Source organism: Terrapene carolina, unplaced genomic scaffold (assembly GCF_002925995.2).
Source record: "Terrapene carolina triunguis isolate 2854851 unplaced genomic scaffold, T_m_triunguis-2.0 Scaffold93, whole genome shotgun sequence".
In the NCBI taxonomy this organism is placed as follows: domain Eukaryota; kingdom Metazoa; phylum Chordata; order Testudines; family Emydidae; genus Terrapene; species Terrapene triunguis.
Window position 1 is genome coordinate 15,546,284 of NW_020664444.1, and position 26,183 is coordinate 15,572,466.

A 26,183-nucleotide genomic window follows, 5' to 3' on the forward strand; every position below is an offset into this window, starting at 1 on the left:
CTGTAAATGAAGCATTGTAAGCTATTTACAAAGGATGCCTATTTACAAACCAAGTCAAATGGTAATGAACTGATGTGAACTCAACAGGAAAGGAGCACACAGAAAAAGAAAAAAAGCAATGGGTATTATCCTGTCTCTGAGTAAAGACAATGAACTTTGGGATTATTTCTAAAAGGCAAAGCTAACATCCTGGCATCCTCCACCTCCATTCATGAAAGCAGGGTCTCAGCCAAGCTAGGCTGAAAACGCTAAAGAGGACTTTGGGTGACAAACATCTTTAGACAGGTGGTTAACCGGTTAGTTAAGTTTAATCTCTGGAGAGCATGTTACAATTTTGTTTTCTGTGTAACCATTTGTTTCCAATATCCTTATCCATTATCTCCCCCATCTCGTCTTTGATAAATTTATTCTTGTTTTCACTATGAATATATCTCAGTGCTGTGGTATTATGCAAAGTGCTGGTCATGAGTTGAATCTTACAAGCGGGGGGTATCCTGTTCCTCTGGGACGAGTGGGCCTGGTAATTCTGCAAATGTCCCATGGATAATGGGCTGGACACTGCAGGGAATGCTCCAAGAATCTGGGGGTTGGTGTGTGCCTGTCACTACCTGTACAGAGAGATTGAGGTCTGAGAAGGCTTGGAAAGCAGTGCTGATGCTGCTACAGGCTGTTGGTTTCAGGGACCTGCTCCAAAGCAAGCAGAGCCACACTGTCACACTACAGGCAAGTAGTGGCAAGGTGCCTCACAATCTTGGTTCTTGGGTACCCTTGGAAAGCGACATCGCTGCCTCAGACCCTGAGTTCCACTGTGACTTGGGTCCAAGCCCTGTCATTTTTCAGTCTGGATGCAGCTCAAGCCATAGACCTGAGTCAGAAGGTCTGCATAGTGTAGTCTGGACACATTAGCATGGCTCTGCTGGTCCAGCAGTTGTAAACCAGGTTTACAATGCAGCATGGGCTCAGAAACACCGAGTCCACAAGCCTGGGTCCCACAGACCCAGGTTTACAGTACGGTATAAACATACATTAGGATGCCACATGATAAGGTTTTTTTTTTTTTTTTTTAAATAAGATAGGAAATTACACACACACACAAATGATGTTAAAAGAACATTAAGACTGCACATAAAAGTCAAGCACTCAAAAGTTAGGAAATGCCAGAATTAAGGGTGCCTGTGCAACCTTAATTCAGCCCCCTTGTGGATATGGATTTATGATAGTCATAATTACATAATCACATACTATTTTCCCACAAGACCCCTGCCTCATTCAGTTCACAGAATGGAGCTACTCTGGGAATGAATTAGGGTCATATAGTGAAGAAACCTATCTGTAGGACCTCTACCTCATTTGTTGCAAAGTTGGAAGTGTGTAATGAATGAGGCAGGGGATTGATTGCAAGTGAAAGAGACCTTAATAATGTCCTTTTAATGTAATTTTTGTGTGTTCAGTAATATTCCATGTTCACCTCGCCCAAAGCTGGATATGTATAGAAAAAACAGAATTCCTGTACAGACCTCAGGAGAGTCTTTCTACTTACAGAAGTGGCCACCTCAGAAAGGGAGATGCCCACATGTGAAATTTATGTTCAATTTATGGGCTACAACTAGGATCAAAACCAGTCTTAACTTCAATGAGGAAAAAACAAACCTTTCCCCAAAGGTGTGGGTCAGAGACAGCAGGTTTTCAACAGGTATGGAAGACAGGTGAGATGGAAACATTAGGGAACAAATGGGGAACTGGGAATGATATTAAAGGTGGAGAGAAATACACAAAATACGGGCAGAAATAAAAGAAAAGGATGTAGGAAAAGCAAGTCACAAAATTGTTGGATGGGTGTGAGAATACAGAAATGCCTCTAGTAGTTGGACTGGTAGCTGAAAAACAATCTCATTTACATTTGAAGTTAGGTGGAATACGGGTGAGGGAAATAAAGGGACCCATACCAGACAAATACAATTTAACCAAATGCAGGTCAATAGTAATTAATGTGAAATCTATCCAGGTACTTATTTGGCACTCATTACTGTAGTATCTGAACACCTCACAATCATACTGGATTTTATCCTAACACCACCCCTGTGAGGGAGAAAGTATTATGACCATTTTACAGATGCAGAGCTAAGGAACAGAGTACATTAAGTCACTTATCCAAGTTCATACACAAAGTATAAGGCAAGAACTGAACCCAGCTCTCCTGAATCCCAATACAGTATTCAAAACAGTAGACCATTCATACCCCCTTTGTGTTTGATCCACTCATCTTCTCTGTCACATTTCTAAATCCAATCTAGTGCAGCCACAGATTTATTCCCACTTTTAAAATTATTTTCTAAAACATTCATACTAACAGATGTTTCTGTATTTAAAGATAATACATCTATTTTCTCAACAAACACCAGTACAGCAACAATGAAGTTAATTTAAACAACCGTCTGTTACTACAACTGTTCATCCAGACACAGGATGATACAAAGCCATAATTTAAGAACAAAGATACAATTTACACCATTTCATAAAATGTTTATTGAGGATGGTAACACAGGATAAATCATGCAACAGCTCAGTAAAAAAGGGAATCATTTAAAGAATATAAAGAATGGTAATTGGTGCTGCTGATTTTCAAACAAGTTTATAAAAATCATACTAATTGTCCAGAAGTGATACATCAAAAACCACTTCAAGCTGAACATGGACATTACTTGTAAAGTATTCATTAAAAAACTGAAGACGTTTAAAATGATCACCTACAGATTACTGCAATTGACAACTATCATGGGTTATTCATCCTTATAGCTGCAACAATGTTACTACTAATGAAAGTAGGGCTCTACATCCAAAACAGTTTAACCATCTTTTCCTGAATAAAGAACACAATAGAAATGTTTACCACTAAACCACACAGCCAAGCACCTTACCCTCTCTAACCTGCATTGCCACCAAATACTTTATCACTTGGATTGCCTTCCTAGACAACAGATCAAAGACACAGAGGGCATGCACCCTGGTGGCCACAAGAATGGACTCCCTAACATCCTTTAACAGCCTGTTTTTAAAAGGGAAGGAACCAAAGAGAGAAAACTCTAACAAAACATGACTGCCAGCCTTAATGGCACTGACATGTTTTCATAGGAAACTCCCTATCAGCACATGGCATAGCATACTGGTCACAAGAACTTCACATCAAATATCAGTGGGTTCAGATTTAAGTTGACAGATATAATTCACCTTTTGGAAAAAAAATAAATATAGTGGAATGAAAATTGAAATGAAGGGGAAGAATAATGATTACCATCCATCAGAAAGCACACATGTGTGTGCACTGAAATAAATCAGTAATTTGAAAGAATCCTTGAAAATTTAAAAAAAAAAAGTGTTTGTACTTATTTCTGGTCATAAACAACCTCACAAAACCTCACTTTTGGAACTATTCAAATTGAAACTACACACTGAATTTATTAATACAGTATAAGTTTCTTTATGTAAAAAATCTTTATACATAGTAATAAAAAAGATAGAGGCAAGATGCATCAAACAGAAATCCGCTGGTTGTTTTTCCTCTATTCTTACAGAGCCACTGATGACTATCTGTGCTAAAAAGAGAGTTGTATTTCTAACTTTCTGTCTCAAGCATCTTCGCCTTTGCTTGTGGTAAGGATTGTTCTGTCCAAGCATCCGGAAGGACAGATGCTGGTGATGATTTTTGGCACTTACGCTGGCAAACTGAGCTTCTTTCCTTTTAGTACTAGGGAAAAAAAGAGAAAAGTTACTAAATACATAGATGTATCCATGGACAAATTGTTGAAGTATGTGAAGGAATACAATTTATCAGACAGAATCACTTTTTTGTAAGAAATGCTCTATAATCAGGTCCTCCTAACTCATCTCCCTGCCATTAAATTCCCTGGGAGAGTACAGTAACTCCTCACTTAACATTGTAGTTATGTTCCTGAAAAATGACTTTAAGCGAAACCATGTTAAGCGAATCCAATTTCCCAATAAGAATTAATGTAAATGAGGGGGTTAGGTTCCAGGGAAATTTTTTTCACCAGACAAAATATATATATATATATATATATATACATACATACACACACACACACACACACACACACACAGAGTATAAGTTTTAAACAAACAATTTAATACTGGTACACTGTGATGATGATTGTGAAGCTTGGTTGAGGTGGAGGAGTCAGAGGGTGGGATATTTCCAGGGAATGCCTTACTGCTAAATGATGAACTAGCAATTGGCTGAAGCCCTCAAGGGTTAACTCTCACACTCTACTGTACAAGGCAACAGGAAAGGAGGGAGGGCAGAGACCGAGACACACACCCTCTGTGTGGGTGTGGGTGTGTGTGTGTGAGAGAGAGAGAGAGAGATGCGCATTTCCCCTTTAAGTATGAAGAGTGGGTCAGAAGTACACTGCCTTGTTAATTAGATCAGCGAGCTGAGACTGGACTGCAGCTGTAACTGCCTGGAAGCTCCCTCTGTCGTGTGTCCCCCTTGCTTTATGGAAGATGGGGTAAGCGGGGTGTAGGAGCAGGGGGGAGGGGGACACCCTGACATTAGTCCCCCTCTTCCTCCCCCCTCCCCCCCACAGCAAGCAGGAGTCTCGGGGAGCAGCTCCAAGGCAGAGGGCAGGAGCAGCACATGGCAGTGGGGGAGGGACAGCTGCAATTGCTAGCCTGCTGGGCAGCTGCTGCACAGGGAACTTAGGGGAGCGGGGAGCTGATAGGGAGAGCTGATAGGGGGCTGTTGGTCCACCCTGGTTCCAACCATGCACCAGCTAGCTCCACCAGGCTGCTCTTCCTGCAAGCAGTGAACAAAGCAGGTGGCTGCCAAACGACATTAGAAGGGAGCATTGCACAACTTTAAATGAGCATGTTCCCAATGGGACGACTTTAAGTGAGGAGTTACTGTATATGGAAAGAAGAGCCTGTTCCACTCTGTCCCCTGTGTACACATGGAAATTCTTAAATTCTAGCATCATGAATTTTGCCAGGCCAGGGTATGATAACATCAACGAACCAGTAGTGGTGATCTACCATAGTGGGCCTAACCAAAGTAATAAGATTCACAATTATGCAACTTTGGGGTGATAAGATGGGGGGAAATATGAGGAGGGGCAGAACAGCTAACAGATTCTACAGGGCTGATGGTTTCTTGGATCAACATAAAATACACTCAAATCTTATTTGTCCAGAAGGTGTTCTCCATCTTGAAAGACGTTCCTTCGGACTCGTACTACCAGTTTAAACAGTGTGGAAGAGCTGTGCTGATTTTACAGGGTTCAGGAAGCAGGGATGACATGACTGTTCCCCAAAAAAGGTGCAATGTGAATACACTGAATTACATTAGTTTTAACTATGTCACAGAGACTCATCAGAACCATGGTTCCACCTGTAGTGGAGACAGGCCCTCAAAAGGCCCAGAACTACCAAAAAAATGTACTGTAATAATTTACACATAATATTAACAAGTTGGTGACCTCAGTACAGACAATCAGTTAGAAAAAAGTCAATTTAACCATGCCTGACACTACGGGGTATTATAATACAACCTGATGCTGCCAGTTACTGTACTACTTACCTTTTGTAACATACAAATAGAAGAAGTCGCAGTAAAGAATGGTCTGGACCACACCAGCAACAACAGCTATGAGGTCAAAGAATCCTTCAAAATAGTAGCGCCAAATCCAATTGATTAGGTACAAGGCACGGTACAGACCCAAGAAGAAAAGATAGTGAGTGGTGATGGTCTCTGCTTCCCCAGTTTTACTAATCATAAAAAGCTGGGGGAGGATAGCAACTGATTCAAGGTAGATAGAGAAGGTCCACAAGATCTGAAAGAGAAAAAGGCAAATACATTCAATGCCACTAATTTTCCTCCATGTCTATGAGTAAGGAAGATGTTAGGGGGTAAAAACTGAGGTCAAACCAAACAATTTTATGAACAAATACAGTAATTTGACAAGTCCTCCTTGTCACAAATCCAGACAAAACCTTCTCCAATCAGGACAAGTAGGAAAACTGCATAGACTTGTTCCTGAGATGAGTCACAGCCAAAGTGACTGTAGACAAGAGAATCTCTGAATCAACTATCTAATGAGCCTGCAGCAGTAGTTTGCGGATAAAGTCAATGCTTCCTAGTATGTGCCTTTGAGTTAAAGATTTGCAGCACCCTGAAATCCATTTAAGAGACTTGATTCTGTGAGATGCTGAGTGTCTCCAAATTGTTGAGGCCACTTTTCATCTCTCTGGATCAGAATTTAAACAAAGAATCTTAGGCTAGTAAATTGCAGGGCTTTGGAGCTGTGCTCCGGCTCCGCTCCAGCTCCAGGCAAAAATCTGCAGCTCCACTGCTCTGGAGCTGCTCCGCGCTCCAGCTCTGCTCCAAAGCCCTGATGAGTAAGTTCCTCCTATTTTCTTTCACACGCACCCCCAATTAGAGCATGATCCTGCACAAACTGAAGCCAGTAGCAAAACTTCCATAGACTTCACTTGTTGCAGGGTCAGGCTCTAATTGTGAAAAAAGTAAAAAAAGTAGAGAAAAAACCTTCAGTTGACTAGAAGAGAATTCTTATCCATTTACCTTATTAACTGAGGGAAAAAAACTTATCAACCTACAATTGTTGCGTACTCTCCAGATAAAAAGCAGGCAAGAAGGTAAAATTCCATTTTATGCCTAAATGGAAAGAGCATCCAGCCTAAAGTTTTGCAACATCCATGGAAATCAAAATAATTGAGCATTTTAACACTGGCTGAAAGCTCATGAGTCAACAGAAAAAAAAAGAAAAAAAAAAGATTTAAAAACAAAATGCTGCAATGGAGGACATCAAGACAATATTAAGACACTTTCCTTAATGAAATCTGACAATCCTATGGCCTAAAAAAATTCAGTTTCACTCCAATTAAAATATATACAAGAAGGTATATTTTATACTATAGGGAAGCATTTATTTTCTGTGCTGATAAACAATAAACAAATTTACTGTATTTCTAGTGTGGCTACAATTTCTGTAAATACTCTAGAAGTTTGTAATACAGTATAATGATTCAGAATTTTTGTAATTCTTTTTGGTTTCACCAGATGGCACCCAATTCTCACTGGCTGCCAGTCTGGTAAGCTTGAAAAATGCCCGAAAACATAAGACAAATGATATTGCTGGATTAATATCACAGCCACGAGTGTGAGGTGAACAATATATGCTTCTGTTTGATAAAACAATGAAGTGACCATCCATTGGAGCACTAAATGCAGTCTTTTAAGAGCCATAACCTGTATTCTTTACACAGACTACATTCTGACTGAAGTTCAGAGAGTTTAAAGGTATGTGAGGGGTGCAGGACCACCATGTCTGTCATTGGATGTATTTTACAAATGGGCTTTTAGAAGTGTCTTTAATGTCCAATACACCCTCAAAATATTTTTTCATACTGAAACATTTCTAACAGTTGAAAGCATATTTTAAATAAAATTACATCATCTTTACATTATTACAGAAAACCAACAAACTTAAAATACCAGAAATAACCTCAACCAACCTCTAGAGGGGAGAAGTCATGATTGACAAGAAACGAGAGTCCACCAACAGGAACCACCAGAAACTCTACTCGGAATGTATCATGGTTTCCATCGTAGGTAGCCTTAAATTTCATGTAGATCAGGTATACAGTGGCATATGAGCAAGCAACGTAGATAAGCTAATAAGAAAAAAAACAGAACACAAATATGATTGTACACCCCCTAACAAAAAAAAAATACATTACTGTTTACAAAAAAACCCAAGCTTACTGTTTGTCTATATGACACTGCAAAAGAATACAAGGAGTGAACGGTGTTTTACTCCTCTTCATAGAGTACTAATTCAAAAGCCAATAACTCTTGGTTCTACATTTTTAATCTAAATAATTATACAAGTTATAACCTGATGGCTTCTGTCATACAGGATGCAAGGCAGTTTCCAATATAACCCTCTATTTTCACATTTCACCTTTAGTTCTACATTTTTCCATACCTTACTTCAGGCTAACAGTGACTAAAGGAAGTTTCAACAAAACTCTTCCAGAAGTTTGAGTGGAGAGGACTGGGAGGAAAAATACATTTTCCTTCTTGTAGAAAAATTATGAAGGGGATACTAAAAACTGCCAAACATTTAAACTTAAAATTGTACATATGCATAATCCATTACTAGTATGTGCTTTGGGACTTCTGAAAAATATGAAGTTATGAATGGTTGAAAATTACAGTGCAACATGCACATGGATATTAGAAAATTTATGCAGTGATCAGAAACACAGATCTGATCCTCATGCATGCTCTGTCATGTAGCAACAGCATCATGCTTACTCAACAGAGCCGATCTAACACTTTAAAAGCCACACAGTCTGGAGAAAGAGCACATGTCTAGAAGCCCTGAACTGTTGATTTCTATTTCCTTTTCCTTTTCTATCACTGACTAGCCATAATGCTGTACACAGTGTGCTTTGTTCCACTGCTTTGTCAGACTCTATGCAGAAAATAATGTTTAAAAAAAAGCAAAAATTAAAAGATAAATATATTCAAATATGCCCAGAGTAACAAAACATGACCCCATCAATGTCCAGAGTACACACATCAAAGTGAACATGAAAGTTGAAGAAATATAATCTAGTGGCAGTTAGAGTGTTGGACTGGGACAAAAGATTCCGGGAGTGTGTTCCTGGCTCTGCTGTTAACTTCTTGAGCAACCTTGGGCAAGTCAGATTACCTGTTTTTACAAACAGTATATGGTTTATCTTACAATGTTGTGATAACTGATGTTCATAAAGCTCTAAATGCCATAATGAAAAGTCCATCTTATTACACAGTTTTTAACAAATTCCTAATTTTCTATAGTTGCAGCTTCATTTGATTTAGATGTCATATTTCCTCATATTAGGAGCTTATAGAAGATTTCTTTGGTGGGAAAGAGTATTTGTATGGAGTGCAAATTTCCATATACGTTGTCTGAAGCTCCTTTGTCCTTTAAGTTACCAATGCAGTAGACCATCACCTACCAGAAGAGGCTTTTGTTAAAGGAATTGTGTGTACAAAACAATGACTAGCCTTTCTCACTTATGCAGAATACTGTACCTTCATAGATGTGTTATACAATGAAATGAATGCAGAGAAGAGATCCAGATAACGGGTAGTGAAGACCAGAGCAAAGAGAAGCTGGCTTTTCCCAGAAATACCTAAAGCAATAAATGAAATAATTATTATATATAACAAAGGACAATGTTTGCTGCTAAAGGTGTAGAAGTAAATGGTGAAAGTGCAGGATTGGATTTCCCTGCACGAGTGGATTTCCCTGCACAATGAGGACAGAGACTGACTTCTCAGAACTAAGAGAAGCACCAACAGTGTCATGAGTTTGTGCACGTTAGTGATATCAAACTAAGGTGCACTGGCATCACTAAACTATGCAGTGGAAAAGGTGCCAGCATGATACAAGATTTAGTTAAAGTTATTAGAAGCCATACAGTTTGCAGATCATACTTTTGGAGGTTACGCCATCTGTTTAGTATCACCACTAGTGGTTTCTATATAGCAGAGCTCAGTTATATTAGTAAGAATTAGCTTTGTATTGTAACCCATGTTGTCACATGCCCCTATACATTAGCTACATACTGGACAGCTCCAAAGGATAGAGCATGTAAACAAGAGATACTGCATATTCCAGGGATAAGAGGAGCACACAAACACCAGTTGCTTAGTGACTTGAAAGGAATTAAAGCTATTTTAACAGTGAATGTGGCAAACTACTCTTACAGTTCAATTGCTCCACATGATTAGGCAAATAAATTTTATATAGAATAGTCAGAATGTGTGCTTATTAGTTGCTATAAAAGTTAAAACCTGGCACTGCAAATCTTTACTCCTCTTTATTAAGGTCCATGGAATTAATTTCCTAGTAATGGCTTTTAGGATCAGGTCCTTAAAAAATCCAGAGAAAGTTCAACCATGACGCTCTCCATGCAGAGAGGGAAATGCTTTGAGTAAAGTTTCCCGCAAATAAAACAATGCTTTGCACTTAAATGAACTGTATTTATACAAAAAGTCCATATTACTTGAATAGCTTAATTGTAATATTTTGTTAATTAGGTATTTATCACAATTTTCATATGTAATAAACATTTATTTGGGAAGCTTAATACATTCTCTCTAGTATCAACCAACTGCCAATAATCTAAATCTTAGCATAATAAAGTAAAACCTGTAAAAGCTTAAAATCTTCAGTTATGCAAATAGACAAACACTATATAGTTTTTGTTTATATCTTTTCTAAGTTGGAATTTTGCAATCTCACTTTCCAAAAAATGAAATTTATGGTTTAAGCCCCCACTCACCATTAGCCACAGCTGAATGGAGTTCTCAAGCCTTGAAAATGGGCATTTAGAATATTTTGAATATAAAAGTAAATCCATTTATTTGGCCCCTGAAGTCCAGACCCGCCAATTATACCTGGCATCAGGCCAGGTACAGAACCTACTGTAGACCTGAATCAGCCTACTGTGAAAAGTCAAGATTTGCAACAAACAAAACAATCAACCAACCCAAAATAACCCCCTCCAAACCGTTGTAGATTTAAAAAAAAAAAATCTTTCTAAAATGGCATTTTTTGGAGAAAATATGGACTTGTCTTTCCCATACAAGTTGGCTACAGCCTCTAGTAAGGTTCAGTGATGAATGTGAAGTCAGAGCAGCTGGTCCCATGGAAGGTATTGATTCCAGGACCTACCAGATGGAAAAAGGTCAATTTTATATTTAAAATGTGCATAATGCCCCTCTTACCCTGCTCATTTAGGGTATACATCATGTAGTTTGACAGCCCTTGCAATTGCAGGTTATCTTTAACACTTGGCAAGGGATATCGCAGAAGAACAAATCAATTTCATGAGTTAATTTGCAGAGCAAACAATCTAACTTGAAATGGATTACAGAAAACAATCTGTACATGACAGTTTTACTCCTGGGGAAATTCTGTGCCAAAAAATTAAAAATTCTGCAAAATTCTGCATATTTATTTGTCAAAAGAACACAATATAATCATGCCAGTTTCAATTATTTTGGCAATTTATTTCAAAATACCTGCCAGCAAGTATGTCTATAACAATGTAGACAGGGGAAAAAAAAGATTCAGGAATTTTTTTTTTTTTTTTTTAACAAATAGATTCCTTACTAGGCATATTAATACAGAACTCTAAGTAATTCATTTAAACTACAATATAGAAACGTACTTCCCACATCCCTCAGAAGCAGTGCAAAGGCCTGGGGAAGTCAGGGGTACTGGAGGAATTGAGGGAGAGGGAAAGAGCCTGGGAGGGAAGCAGGAGGGTTGTTGAATGTGGGTGGGAGAAGTATGCAACAGTTTTTTTGGGGGGGCGGAATGGTTGCGGGGGGGGGGGGGGGGAGTTTTTGGGGGGGTGGGGGGCGTCCCCCCGACGGGCCCGTGGGGGGGGGGGGGGGGGGGGGGGGGGGGGGGGGGGCGGAATTGTTAGGGAGTTGGGGAGCATCCCCCATGCAGACCCTGGTTGACCTCTAGCTCTTCCCATTCAGTCATGCGCATCTGCCCCTGTCCCCATGTGTCCCAACACCCTGTACCCCCATTCCCTTCTGACCCTGAAGCCCTCTACCCCCAGCACCCCCACAGCCTCCCTCCCCGTCCCCATATGACCCTGCAGCCCTCCTCCCATTTAGCCCCTGGCTCTATACTGTCACCCCACTAGCTCCTTAGCCCATGCCAATCTATCCCCCACCACTAACCCTTCTGAACCCCAGACTATGACCTCCCAGCAACCCCATGTGCCACACTTTGTCCATCCCCTGCCTCCTCACCTGTCCCCATGGTGAGGAACGCAGCCTCTTCCCCCTCCCTCTCTGCTGGCTGCCCTCTCTTCTGGAGCCACAGCAGCCCCTGGTAGGTGAAAGTGTAACTGCAGTGCCTCTCCAGCAGAATCTATATTCTGCAGAGGAAAAAAAATCTGCAGAGGACATGAATTCTGTGCGTGCGCAGTGGCGTAGAATTCCCCCAGGAGTATAGTTCATGGAAGCACATTATTTAGCATCTTATATTGACTTCCATGTCATAAAAAGGAAATTTATAATGATATTAAATAAAGTCAGCAGAAACATCCTGTATGGAGTTCAACACAAAGAGATTCCTAGTAATTATTTCTGAGTTGCTGTTTGGTGTGATAAATATTGTTCTGAAGCCCTAATTCAAAAGCTTAAATAAGCAGTTTGGCTATCCAAAATCTGGATTGTTTTTCTGCCAAAGCTCTAATGAACAGTACTACCTGAGTTAATTTGCTCTCCCCTTGAATTCCTTCCTCTAACTTAATCTAACACATTACCAGAACAATTTAAGGCAGGGGTTCTCAAACACTGATAGTGTTATTCACTTCTCATATACAGAAATTGTCTTGTGGTCTCCCCTTCCCTATCACAAACCACCTCCTCCTTGAGGCCTCAATCCCCATTTCCTCTCCTTCTCTTAGGAATCAGTGGCTCAGAATAGAGGTACACAGGCTGTCTCCCCCTCATTTCCAGCTGCTTTTTCAGGCCTTCAAGCTCTTCTTGGAACACAGACCTTGGACACACACAGAAGCAGACGGAAAAGAGGAATCAGCACTATGACTTGCCAGCTCTCCGTGGTCCATAAACTACAGTTTGGGAATCACTCATTTGGGGGCTTTTTTGTTTTTTAATTATTTCTAATTTTCTCCTTACTTTGGGGTCACACAGTTAAACCATCTGTCGGTTTGCTCACACCCTTCCTTAACGTCTGAAAAAATCATAGGGTGCATGCATATTTGGTGTTAAGTTACAAACTGCTCGAATAAACAAGCTTTGTAAGTGATAGCATAAAGCCCTCAAGATGACAGTTGGGTATTCATCAGTGACCGTTGAAGTGTTATCTGGTACCATTATAATGGGTGATGTGCTTCTGGAATGGCCTTACAGACAAATTTGAGTAAGCTGATGTTTACAGAATTCTTAGACTATAACAAACACTGATATGACAAACTCCCACAGGAAAAATCATAGAAATGTAGGGCTGGAAGGGACCTTGAGAAGTCATCATGTCCAACCCCCTGTGCTGAGGCAGGATTAAATAAACTTAAACCATGCCTCACAGGTGTTTGTCTACCGTGTTCTTAACAATCTCCAATGATGGGGATTCCACAACTTCCCTTGGAAGCCTTTTCCAGGTCCCAACTACCCTTATAGTTTTTCCTAATAGCTAACCTACATCTCCTTTGCTGCAGATTAAGCTCATTATTTCTTGTCCTACCTTCAGTGGACATGGAGAACAATTGATCACCATCTTCTTTATAACAGCCCTTAACATATTAAAAGACTATTATCAGGTCCCCCCTCAGTCTTCTGTTCTCATAGGTCACATTTTCTGAATGATTTGTCATTTTTGGTGCTCTCCTCTGGACTCTCTCCAATTTGTCCACATCTTTCCTAAAGTGTGGTGCCCAGAACTGGCCACAGTACTCCAGCTGAAGCCTCACCACTGCTGAGTAGAGCAGGACAATTACCTCCCATTTCTTACATAGGACAGTCCTGTTAATACACCCGAGAATGATACTATACTTTTTTTTGCAACTGTATCACATTAGTGATTCATATTAAGTTTATAATCCATTATGAGCTCCAGATCCTTGTCAACAGTACTACCACGTACCTAGTTGTTTCTCATTTTGTAGTTATCAATTTATTTTTTCTTTCTAGGAGAAGTACTTTGCACTTGTCTTTATTCAATCTCATCTTGTTGAATTTGACCAATTCAACAATTTGTCAGGGTCATTTTGAATTCTAATCCTGTCCTTCAAAAAGCTTGCAATCCCTCTCATCTTGGTGTCACCTGCAAATTCTATAAGCACACCCACCACTCCAATATCCGAGTCATTAATGAAAATACTGACTAGTACCAGACCCAAGACCGATTCCTGCAGGACCCCACGAGGTACGCGCTCCGTGTTTGACAGCAAACCACTTAAAACTACTTTTTCAGTACAGTCTTTCTACCAGTTGTGCACTCACCTTATAGTAATTTCATTTAGACAGCATCTCCCTAGTTTGCTTATAAGCATGTCATGTGGGACTGTGTCAAAAACCTTACTAAAATCAAGATATAGCACATCTACTGCTTCCCCCACTAGGCCAGTAACCCCGTCAAAGAAGGAAATTTTGCCTTGGTTTGGCATGACTTGTTCTTGACAAATCCATGCTGGCTATGCCTTATAGCCCTATTAATCTCTAGGTGCATAAAAACTGATTGTTTAATAATTTGTTCCAGCATCTTTCAAAGTATCAAAGTCAGGCTGATTGGTCTATAATTCCCTGTGTGCTATATTTCCCCCTTTTTAAAGATAGGTACTATGTTTGCCCTTCTCCAGGCCTCTGGGACCTTACCAGTCCTCCAAGAGTTCTTAAAGATAACTGCTAACAATTCCAAGATTGCTTCAGCTCATTCCTTAAGTATAGGGTGACCTGATGTCCCGTTTTAAAGGGACAGTCCCATATTTAAGCCCTCCTGCAGGTGTCCTGACTTTTTCTTAAAAACGGGCAAATTGTCCCGTATTTTATGCCCCCCCCCCCCATCAGTACTGGCGGGTCCGTCTGCTGACTGGATCCCTGCTCATCAGCCACCTGCCCACCGGCAGTGAGTGAGGGGGTCCAGTGGCTGACAATGGGGGTAGGTGTGCAAGGCTGGTGGCAGGGTGAAGATGTAGCTTGTGGGGCCAGCCACTCCCTCTGCCAATCCATCAGCGCAGCCCCCACTGTGTGCTGGCTCTCAGCCAGCAGGGCCCGGCCCCCTGGCCCATTTCCGGCCGGCACTGGCTGTGTGCTGTGAGGCCTGTGTGTATGGGCAGGCGCCAGGCAGCAGCCAGTTATGTGTTTCCTCTGCTGCTCACCCATCAGCCCTTTATGTGCTCCCCCTCTTTCTATCCTCTCCCTGATTTTCCCCTTCACCCCGCCCCCCAGTCCCGTGGCTCCTCCATATCTCCCCCGGTGGGACGCATCTTGCTTCCAGCACTGTGCGGAGAACCAGCCCCTGGTCGGAGCACTCAGCTCACCAATAGTCTGGCCAGCAGGCTCCTTCCTTTCCCTACCGCCTCTGGCTGGGCTGGCACCTCGGGAAAGCCCAAGACTCTGGCCTGGGGCGCTGGCCAGGAGGAGCCAAGCTCTGCATGTGCCAAAGCCCTGTGCAGCGCTGGCATGGGGAAGCCTCTCCACCACTCAGCTAAGCTCTGGTGTGGTGGTGGGAGGAGGAAGTGATTTCCAGCCTGTTTGCATCCCGACCCTGCAAGCTCCACAGCAGCCCTCTGGGCAGGGGCTTAGCACCCTCTTCACCCACCCCCCTCGGGTCCTGCACCTAGGGAGTGCAGGGCTGCTCCGCTCCCTAGGCACCCTTCCCTGGCGATCCAACTCTCTGACCAGGTTCGCTGAAGCCCCTGCAGTCAGGTTCCTGGGTCCTGGTGCACAATGCATCCTTAAGGCTTAACCGATTCCTGCCCACACTGTAGCTGGGGGACAGGAGGCGGCTGGGTTATGTTGGTGGCCAGCAACAGCCTGAAGGTGTTAGCTGCCTTTCGACACTGTGCAGGCAGGAAGGGACAAGCTGCTTCCAGCCACAGGGATGAGATGAGCTCTGCAAAGACATGGGCCAGGTCATCCCTTCCCCCAGTCCCCTTCTCCTGCGTCTGGAAGCAGCTCCTCTCCCTTCCCTCCCGCACAGTGCTGAAAGGCTACTGCTGGCTACATTCTGGTGTGAACCCTGACAGAAATGGGGTGGAGTGGGGTGAGGGGGGGGCATGTGACCCTGCATGCCCCCCCCACTCCATGTGTTGCTTTGGGAAGACGCAGTGCCCGGTACCAGGAGAGGTGGGTCCATCCTGGGGCCCAGCCAGGCATGGAGGGCGGAGAGCACCAGGCAGGAAGGGTTGGGTCGGTCGCACACACACACACCCCGTGTGAGAGAGGTGTACAGGAGTGTGTGTGTCACATCTCCTCGTGTGGGTCACCCCTCCTAATGTAAATCCTAAAGCCTTAAAGATAAGAAGGTAAATAAAAAGAATCCAACTAAGCAGTATTTCTTTTTAACAGGCTCAGTCAACTTGATGTTAATTTAAACATTTGTACTGCATCGTTCTGATTGATTGCCGTTGAACTTGCTTGAATATGAGTAATTTTACTAGGTGCCCCGTATTCAGCATAGGGAAATATGGTCACCCTACTTAAGTACTCTAGGATGAATTTAATCAGCCCCTGCCAAGTTGAAAACATTTAACATACCTAAACTTTCTTGACCTTGGTCTTTCCCTATTTTGGTTTGTATTCCTTCCCCTTTGTTGTTTAATATTAACTGTGTTGAGTATCTGGCCAGTAAACAGAGGACCTACACTTTCCTTCATCTTTCTTTTGCTCATAATGTATTTACAGAACTTATTACCTTTTATGTCCCTTACTAGGTGTAACTCATTTTGTATCTTAGATTTTCTCATTTTGGCTGTAGATCCTTTTGCTTTTCTTTTGTACTCATCCTTGCAATTTGTCTATGTTTCAACTTTTTGTAGGATTCCTTTCGATTTTCAGGTCATTAAAGAGCTCCTGATGGAGCCATATTGGCCTCTTCCTATCTTTCCTTCACATTGGGATAGTTTGCAATTGAGCCTTCAATACTGTCTCCTTGCAAAACTGCCAGCTCTCTTTAACTCCTTTTTCCCTTAGATTTTCTCCCCACATGACCTTACTTACCAGTTCTCTGAGTTTGTTAAAGTCTGCTTTTTTGAAGTTCATTGTCCTTATTCTAGTGCTCTCACTCCTTCCTTTCCTTAGAATCATCAAATCTATCATTACATGATCACTTGCACCCAAATGAACCGCAGAAGGGATGAGCCTCTGAAGAAAAGCCCACGGTGAATTTATTCTCACGCATTGTTGTTAGGGCTCAGAGGCTAGAGCCCTGAGAGAAGAGAAAAGAAGGATTTGAACTCCTTCCCCCTAGTTCCACCTGACTTTTCTTTAAGAAAATAAACCCTGGTAAATTTATCTCCATCTCATAAAGAGGAATAGATAAGAGCATAAAGCAGCTTTTCCTACTAAAAGAGCTAAGGAAAAGTTAATTAATTTCCTTTTAGAAGGGCATTCTGGGAGTGGAAGGAGTCTGGGGCCCTATATAACACATGCTATTCCACTTCTTGGTGCTAGAAAAGCAGCCCCCAGGAGAGATGTTACAACTCTATAACTTACTGGAGACAGAGGTAAAGGTTTGTTTGTTTCCAAAAACCTACTAACTCTGGAGAAAATGACTTTGGGGAACGGATAGCATTTTGATCATTAAGCTCCTTTGGGGGAGGGGAGAAGGGACTAAATTCTATTTTATATTGTATGTTTGCTGATATAATAAGTACCTCAGTATTCCAAAAAGATCACATAAGTCTTGTGAAGCAGGGAACTGAACCAGGATCTTCTGAATCTCAGGTTAGCACCTTAACCACTCAAGCAATAGAAAATATAACTTTCATCTTAGTCACTGGTTTCAATATAGCCCTTCTTCAATATCTCATATGCCAGGGTTGGAAGTCTTTTTAAACTCCCAAACCACAAGCCTTTCTCTGCATTTGTTTCTTGACATGGGGCCCAGTACTCCAAAACTCTTATTTGTATGACTCACATCAAGAAGGCTTTGTAGAATTGGGCTCTTTGACTGTAAACTCTACTGGCAAGGATTATGTTTTAAATAACATTAATCTGTAGGGCCCCTTATAAATAGTTCTGAACTGCCATTGTATCTACATCCTAAATTCACTGCTAGATAGCCTAATAAAGTTTGTTAGAAAACCAAGTTACTTATATATTGTGACAAATATTGTAACTCAAAATTGGTAACTTTAAAAAACAGTTTCCCCAAACTACCAAATTAATAGTGACTGTAGCTGACAGAAGAGATCAGTCTTTCCATATTCTTCACCTTTCCACATCTAGCTTACCTGCACAGGGTATTAGACATTTCAATGTGGTAAGTGTGGCTTAATTGCTTCACAACATACTACCTCTACATACCATCCATTTTATCTCCCCATCCTCAGGCCCCTTGGGGCTCTTAATTTACAATAACTCTCTATTTGTACTTTGTTAACCCACCACCTTAGCCATTCCTGCTTCACTATAAAATTAGTATGTAGGCAATGCTTCATGCCAACAAGTGACAGCAAGGACTAGTTACAGGAATACTTGCTCTCACTGAGGGCCAAAAGAAGCTCCAGTTGAAGGCCAGGCTGTAGGAGAATTGGTATTACAGATAGCTGCTGGGTGGGCAGATTATTTAACACATATATGGAGCATCTAGATTGAATTACTGGAGCAGCAGTAGTTCTAGCTTTCTGGAACAATGTACAATGGTAGAAAACTGCTTCCAAAGCTATTTCCAGATAGCTCTACGGTTCACTGAGTGAAATAGTAGAAGCCCAATCACTTCTCTATGGATACAGATTCCATTGTGATAACTTAGTCTGCCTTCCTGTATAATTGTCCCCAAAAGGATTCCTAAAGCATATTTTTAGAAAAACATCCAATCTTGATTAAAGAAACTTTAAGTGATGGGGAATCCATCATCAGCCTGAGCAATTTTTTTTAAACCACCATCCAGGGAATCCCTCCACACACTGGGGATTCCCCCAACTTAAACACACACCAGTCCAGGGAAGCTCCACTCTGTAGCAGAGAGTTAAGATTATGACTAGACAAAGCACTAATAAATGTACAATAGGAAGCAAGCCTTCCCCCGATGCAGTGACAGTGAATTTACACAGCTAAATTACAGACCCATGAGAATAGTGGTTCTGAAAAGCTGACACCGTACAGCCAGAATTCAACATCATCCCTCTTCCTAGCAGCTCAATCCACCACACCTTCAGTTAGCTGCCACGTCAGACTAGGCCAGGGATCCCAATTGAGAGCCTATTCTCAAGCCCGGATTCAGTCATTCGCTTCCAATTTTCTATTGCAGTTGGCAATATAAGTGAGAAACCGCTCAAAACCCCCGAATCCAATAGGATGGCAACGTAACGCCTTTTGAAAAAGGCATTAAGAGTGCAAATTAGTGTGATTAGATATAGAATAGGAAGACAGCAAGAGAAACTTCAGGATTTGCAAACTGCAATGTCAGCTACTCCAAACATCTGCACCAAAGCCTGCCCGTTGCAAATCAGATCTGTGTTTAAAGAAGGAAAGTATACAGAGAGGGGGAAAATTAGGCTGGAAACTGCTAGAGAATGAACACAGCTCACTTAAAATTAAGAAATTAATCTTATTTCTGCAACTCTGATGGAGTTGTGCAAAGTGACGCTTGCCTGCCTTCCAGGAGACTCGTTCCTTCCCTCCTCCAAACCACCTCCCCATTCATTCGCTTTGCACCGGGCAGTTACATAAGGAATGAGCTGCACAACTGTAGGAGGGAGGAAAGTACTAGTGCTTTCTGCAGCGCGTCAGGGACTGAAGCATGAATAACTGCAACTGCTTAAAGCCACTAAATCTGTAACATGATCAGAGCTGTCACACGAGGAGGCAATGCGCATCGCCTTTATTTAGAGCTACCCCAGCCCCGGGGTGTTTTTCGGGGGCGAAAGGGCAAAGACGAGTCTCCCTGATTCACATCTACCCAAGCCTCCCACATTTGGGAAGGGGAAGTCTTCATGTTGTCTACACGCGGGACAGCTCTTCAGAGAAAACTCCCCCCTTCTCCCTGCTGCTAGGGATTTTGTGAGTACCCCATGAAGACCTGACAGTTCTCTCTCTCCAGCAGTTGGAGCAGCCAAATATGCCCCCACAAAGAAATCCCTCTCTCCCATCCCCAGCAAAGACACCGCTCCCCACCTCAGTGCCCCGGGGGGCGGAAGGGAGGAAACTCCCTCGCCGCCCCATCCCCTGGCGACTGAGGCAACTCCTGGGGTGGGGTGCCCCACACCTGGAGGGGAGGGCAGAGGCCCCTGTGGAAAAGCGGGTTTCCCCACAGAAGGGGCTGAGATGAGACAGCGAGATCGATCCACTCTCCCCCCCCCCCCCCCGGGTCGGTCTAGTTCCCTCCGTCCCCCTCCCCGCATCGGAGGATCAGGCCCCGCTCCCCCGCGTCGGGTCGGTCCGGTCCTCCCAGGGAACATCAGGCTCCGCTCCCTCGGGTGGATCAGTCCCCGCTCCCTCGGGTCGGCTCTGGTCAGTCCGGTCCGCCCAGGAAGTATCAGGCCCCGCTCCCCCAAGTCCGCGCGGTCCCCCCGGGCACGCACCGGCGCAGGAGCGGGTCTTCCAGATCTTGAGCAGCAGGATGATGATGGCCGCCAGGTGGGACAGGTCCCCGGTGAGGCGGAAGATGTTCATGGCGGAGGCAGGGGAGCCCGGAGCCGGGGACCGAAGATGGCGAGAGCTCAACGGGCACCGAGCGACGTGGCCCGGAGACGTGGCCAGACAGCCAGCGCACCCAATGCACCCTGGGAAACCGGAGCGGGAGGCCCCGCCCCCACCGCAAGGGACACGCCCCCTCCTCTTCCCTCTCCCCCGCCTCGGGGCTGAGCGCGCTCGCACGCCCCTGAGTCCCCAGGCCCGTTTGGCGGGCGCGGCGCGTGCCCCGTGAGCAGCCGACACCGCCCTCCTCGGCGGGCTGTTAGTGTGGCCCCTCCAGACGAGTCACTCACTGCTCGGCCAGAGCTGTTGCTGGGCTTACGGAGCCGGGCACGAGGTAACCCACGCCCCCGATACAGCCCCCCCCACCCAGCAGCTTAATCTGCACTCTGGGCGTGACTAGCTCTGCCAAACGCTAGCTCGGGGCTGTGCTTCAGCGCCCCGGGGTGCAGGTAAGGGGGGCAAGAGGTTTGCAGAAGACTGTCCCTTCCTGTCCCCATCCCCAGGGGCCCCAGACAGGACATACTGGTCTTGGGCCAGGGACTGTGTCTTCCACTGTGTTTCAGAAAGTGCCCGCCCCTCTTGGGGCACTCCTGCACTCATTTCTCGCTTAGTGTATGGGTCACATCACTGGTCTAGCTGACTTGCTCGGAGCAGGTTTCCTTTGACTTGGGCCTGGCTAGCTTCATGCTGATTTTTGGAGTCCGGAGTCTTGTAAGTCAATTTAATTGCAAGTGCAGCATTTGTCATAGTCACTAGCACTCCCTGCAGCGGGCTAAGGGTATTGCCCTCGTATAAGGCTGTAATCTTGTTTGTAGACAAGCTATGTATGATTGCTTGATCTATTAGTCACTTACATTGGAAACTCTGTGGCAGAGAAGACGTTCCAAAGCAGAGAGGTCACAACTAATCTTGGCCCAATGGTTAGGGCACTAGCCTAGGACGTGGGAGGCTGTTCAGTTCCCTGCTCCACCACAGACTTCTGTGTGACCTTGGGCCAGTCATAGAATATCAGGGTTGGAAGGGACCTCAGGAGGTCATCTAGTCCAACCCCCTGCTCAAAGCAGCGCCAATCCCCAACTAAATCATCCCAGCCAGGGCTTTGTCAAGCCTGACCTTAAAAACCTCTCAGGAAGGAGATTCCACCATCTCCCTAGGTAATCCTAGTGCTTCACCACCCTCCTACTGAAAAAGCTTTTCCTAATATCCAACCTAAACCTCCCCCACTGCAACTTGAGACCATTTCTCCTTGTTCTGTCATCTGGTACCACTGAGAACAGTCTAGATCCATCCTCTTTGGAACCCCCTTTCAGGTAGTTGAAAGCAGCTATCGAATGCCCCCTCATTCTTCTTTTCTGCAGACTAAACAATCCCAGTTCCCTCAGCCTCTCCTCATAAGTCGTGCTCCAGTCCCCTAGTCATTTTTGTTGCCCTCTGCTGGACTCTTTCCAATTTTTCCACATCCTTCTTGTAGTGTGGGGCCCAAAACTGGACACAGTGCTCCAGATGAGGCCTCATCAATGTCGAATAGAGGGGAATGATCACGTCCCTCGATCTGCTGGCAATGCCCCTACTTATACAGTCCAAAATGCCATTAGCCTTCTTGGCAACAAGGGCACACTGTCGACTCATATCCAGCTTCTCATCCACTGTACTCCCTAGGTTCTTTTCTGCAGAACTGCTGCCTAGTGCATGGGATTCTTCTGTCCTAAGTGCAGGACTCTGCACTTGTCCTAGTTGAACCTCATCAGATTTCTTTTGGCCCAATCCTCTAATTTGTCTAGGTCCCTCTATGCTATCCCTACCCTCCAGTGTATCTACCACTCCTCCCAGTTTAGTGTCATCTTCAAACTTCCTGAGGGTGCAGTCCACGCCATCCTCCAGATCATTAATGAAGATATTGAACAAAACCGGCACCAGGACCGCCCCTTGGGGCACTCTGCTTGATACCGGCTGCCAACTAGACACGGAGCCATTGATCACTACCTGTTGAGCCCGACGATCTAGCCAGCTTTCTATCCACCTTATAGTCCATTCATCCAGCCCATACTTCTTTAACTTGCTGGCCATTTGTGCCTCTCTGGACATGTCTACACTATTCCCGCCCCAGAAAAAAACATGTTCTTAACTCAGTTAGCTAACCCACATCAGCTAACTTGGGTTAAAATAGCAACCTCAGGCTCCCCATACGTTGAACTCAAACTGCTAACCTGAGGTAAAAGCCAAGTTGCTGTGTCATCACTGCTATTTTAACCTGAGTTAGCTGGTGTGTGTTAACTATCTGGAGTGAGGAACACACCTTCCTTTGCAGTGTAGACATTCCCTACAAGTGTCTTAGTTCCCAATCTGTAAAATGGAGATAATAGCACTTCCCTACCTCACCTTTTATTGTTGTGACCAAAAAAACCATTAAAGTTTGTGAAGCATTTTGAGATCTACTGATGAAAAGTGTTATTAAGATTTAGGTATTACGCTTACTTGAAGCAATATTAGGCCTCTCTCCTACAGGCTAGACATTCAGCATGACAATAGAGGTGGACAAATAATTCACAGCAGATAACAATTATTTTTGCTTTTTGTTTACAAACTGCCCAGGAGCAGACTGACTCTTGCACAATTATTTTGCATAATTTGTGTGAATATTTCTGGAGCTGTAGTTCATTCACTAACAGCCTGTGAGTACTTAAAATTCAAGCTGTGACTGGTAACATGCTATGTTGCCCATCTGCATTTGGATGACTATAGCCCCAGAATTGGGTTTTTGATGTGAATACTTGCTATTCCAACCCTAAATCTTACTTCCTCAGAATGGTAGAGATTAAACTTAAACAGAAGGGAGGCAGAGCAGTAGGATCAGAAATCAAAGAATAAAAGGTCCCTCAAAATGATTTGCCTGGTTTCAGAGGAAAACACATGGTGGATAATCTTGCCCTTGTAGAAACTGGTGAATAATCATCTAGGACAGTGGTTCTCAATCAGGGGTCTGGGACCCCAGGGGGGCTGCAAGCAGATTTCAGAGGGTCCGCCAAGCATGACCGATGTTAGACTCGCTAGGACCCAAGGCAGAAAGCCAAAGCCCCACCACATAGGACCGCAGTCCAGGGCCCCGAACCCTGCCACTCAAGGTCAAAGCTGAAACTTGAGCAACTTAGCTTCACAGAGCCCCCTGTGGGGCCCTGGGCAGTTGCCCTGCTTGCTACCCCCTAATGCCGGCCCTGGCTTTTGTATGCAGAAAACCAGTTATGGCACAGCTGGTCCCTGGAGTTTTTATAGTAGGATGGGGGTGGGGGCTCAGAAAGTAAAAAGTTGAGAACCCCTGATATAGGGTCTCATGAAATCATAACTGGAGGTGGAAAAGACCTTTTAGGGCACCTAACACCATCCCCTGCCAATGCATCCCCTGCACTAATAACACTTTCATCTTCAAAGTGCTTTGCAAACTTTTAATTAAGCATCAGCAAACTAATCCAACAATATTGGATACCACAGTCATGGGTGCTTTATAAATATGCTTAGATTGAAGTAGGATTCCTAGTGCTTTGTCCTTATAGTGTCTAGTCTCTCACATTTTTGGCAAAGACCAAGCCAGTCATGCTGGGGTGATGTAATTACCAGACAGTTGGACAACATATGTAGGTAGGAATCTTTTTTAAAAGCTCTAGTTGGACAAATGGGATAGGGGCAGCTTTCCTCACTTTCTAGGAAGCCCGTTCAAATGTCCATATTCTGACTTCTAATATAATGTATGGTGTACTTGATAGGTATTTACACAGTGACTTTTGTTTTCTTCTTGAAGATAAAGTTGGGGTTTGATTCTAGTTTAATGGGGCAAGGAAGAGAAAACTCAGAAACCTTATATATGCCTTTCAAGTAGACCAGTGATATTGTCACCTGCAACATTTAACGCTGCAAACTTTCACCCAGTGTTTTTGAAGAAATGAAATCCTAAACCTGAAGAAAGGTCCTACCTAGGCTCTTGTGACATTCATCACCACGGTATGTGTCCAATATCCAGATCAAAGATACATCTACTCCAAAGGAGTACTTTCACTCTTTCCAGCTCTTGCTGTGAAAAGGCAGTCAGGCAGAGGACAACTGTTCCTTTAGGCAAAGTAATCTAGGGACACTTTCATATGAGTAAGTCATCTAAAGACTACTGAGAAATAGGAAGTAGGTTCTCCCAGCTAATTTTTTTTTTTTTTTTTAAGTCTTAAACTCATGGAAGCTTTTCAATAAACATATTTTGCACTCCAGTACATCCACTTTGAGAAAATAATATAACTGCTTTATTATTGTAGAAAGCTGATATCTGTTACAAAATGGTTGCCATGCTTGAGAAAAGTCAGAAAATTCTTCATAAGCAAAATATTTTTATTTTGTCACTTGAAAAAGAGTGAAATGATTCTAACTGCAACTTTTTTCCTTTTCAATGTTTATCCTGAATAAATTGTAGTTAAACTCTTTAAAGGGTTTACTTAGCACCTGAGTGTAAGTAGAATTATGATTTCATGTCAAACTATAATTCAGTTTATTATTGTTTTTTAAAAGAAGCACCCATGCTATGCCAGGAACATTTTTACATATTTTCAAAGATGCATAATCAAGACAAATAAGACTGCCATCATGCTCTAAATACCAAACTCGTAAGTCCACATTACAGCCCTTGACAAATTCCTTGATATCCTTAGCCCCACTCTTCCTGTAAAGTGCCTCAGGAAAGATGGGCTTAGTAGTGTTTGGAAAGCTATTGGATTTGAGCTCTGATGAACCAACCATCCTAAATAGATGATCAAATATGTTTTAGGCACCATCAAATACATTTGTGTAGATGGCAGCAAGTAGGACCACATTTGAGGGCACAAGTCATGTGTTGGTTACTCAAATCTAATATTTGAAGAACTATATTGAAATTCCCATGAAAATGGAACTACATCAATCATGCTAAGTGATAGCAACCATTCCATAGAAAAACAATGTAAGTTAGACCATTGGTGTCTTCAGTGGCACCATACAGTTTTACACTGATGTAAGAGAGTCCGGTCCAGTAAGTACAATTTTCTTTCTTTCTTAGAAGAATACTTAGTTGAGCAACCAGATTTTGTTGATCCCTGGAGAAGTTGCTTGATCCAGAATTAATTGTATGGTATCTGGCATTCTAGGCATGGATAATTATCTGTTCAAATGCTTCTAAAGCTATGAGAAAAATAAAAGTACTTAAATAAACAACTGGAACTGGAGGCACAACTGGAACTGATAATAAATGTATCAAGGGCACAGAACTAACATCCTTCCTCTAACTGTCAAATATTCTCAGTTCATGCAGTATGTATGGAGAGCTTGTTTCTAACCCACTTTCTTTTGACATCTGAAGAAGTGGGTTTTTTACCCATGAAAGCTTATGCCCAAATAAATCTGTTAGTCTTCAAAGTGCCACCGGACTCCTCATTATTTTTACAGGAGAGTTTTTCTGTTTTTGTTTGTTTTGTTTCAGGGGTATTAGGGTTTATCAGGTAAAACCTAAAATGAGAAGCTGTATTTAGTTCTTCTGTTCTACACCTTCTCCTCTGGCGATTAAAAAAAAAAAAAAAAAAAAAATTAAAAACCCCAAAGAGACTTCAGAATATAAGTGAGACGCTGTTAAAACAAAGGTCTTAAGCCTAATTAATACCCGCTAAAATCTTGAAGGTAAATGTGGCACGCCACCATTGCTAGCCAACCAAGAAATCTGACAATCACAGCTTCTACA

General features: G+C 43.0%; 1 protein-coding gene across 1 annotated transcript; it reads right to left on the reverse strand.

Moving 5' to 3' along the window:
• Positions 1 to 2,497: 2,497 nt before the first annotated feature.
• KDELR2 (KDEL endoplasmic reticulum protein retention receptor 2) lies at positions 2,498 to 20,510 on the reverse strand. Its single transcript, XM_024208450.2, has 5 exons — positions 20,326 to 20,510; positions 9,119 to 9,219; positions 7,549 to 7,707; positions 5,594 to 5,846; positions 2,498 to 3,745 (listed from the first exon to the last, which is right to left on the reverse strand). Exons 1-5 carry the CDS (start codon positions 20,414 to 20,416, stop codon positions 3,711 to 3,713), a joined length of 639 nt encoding a protein of 212 aa, XP_024064218.1. The 5' UTR covers positions 20,417 to 20,510; the 3' UTR covers positions 2,498 to 3,710.
• Between the last annotated feature and the right edge of the window lie 5,673 nt (positions 20,511 to 26,183).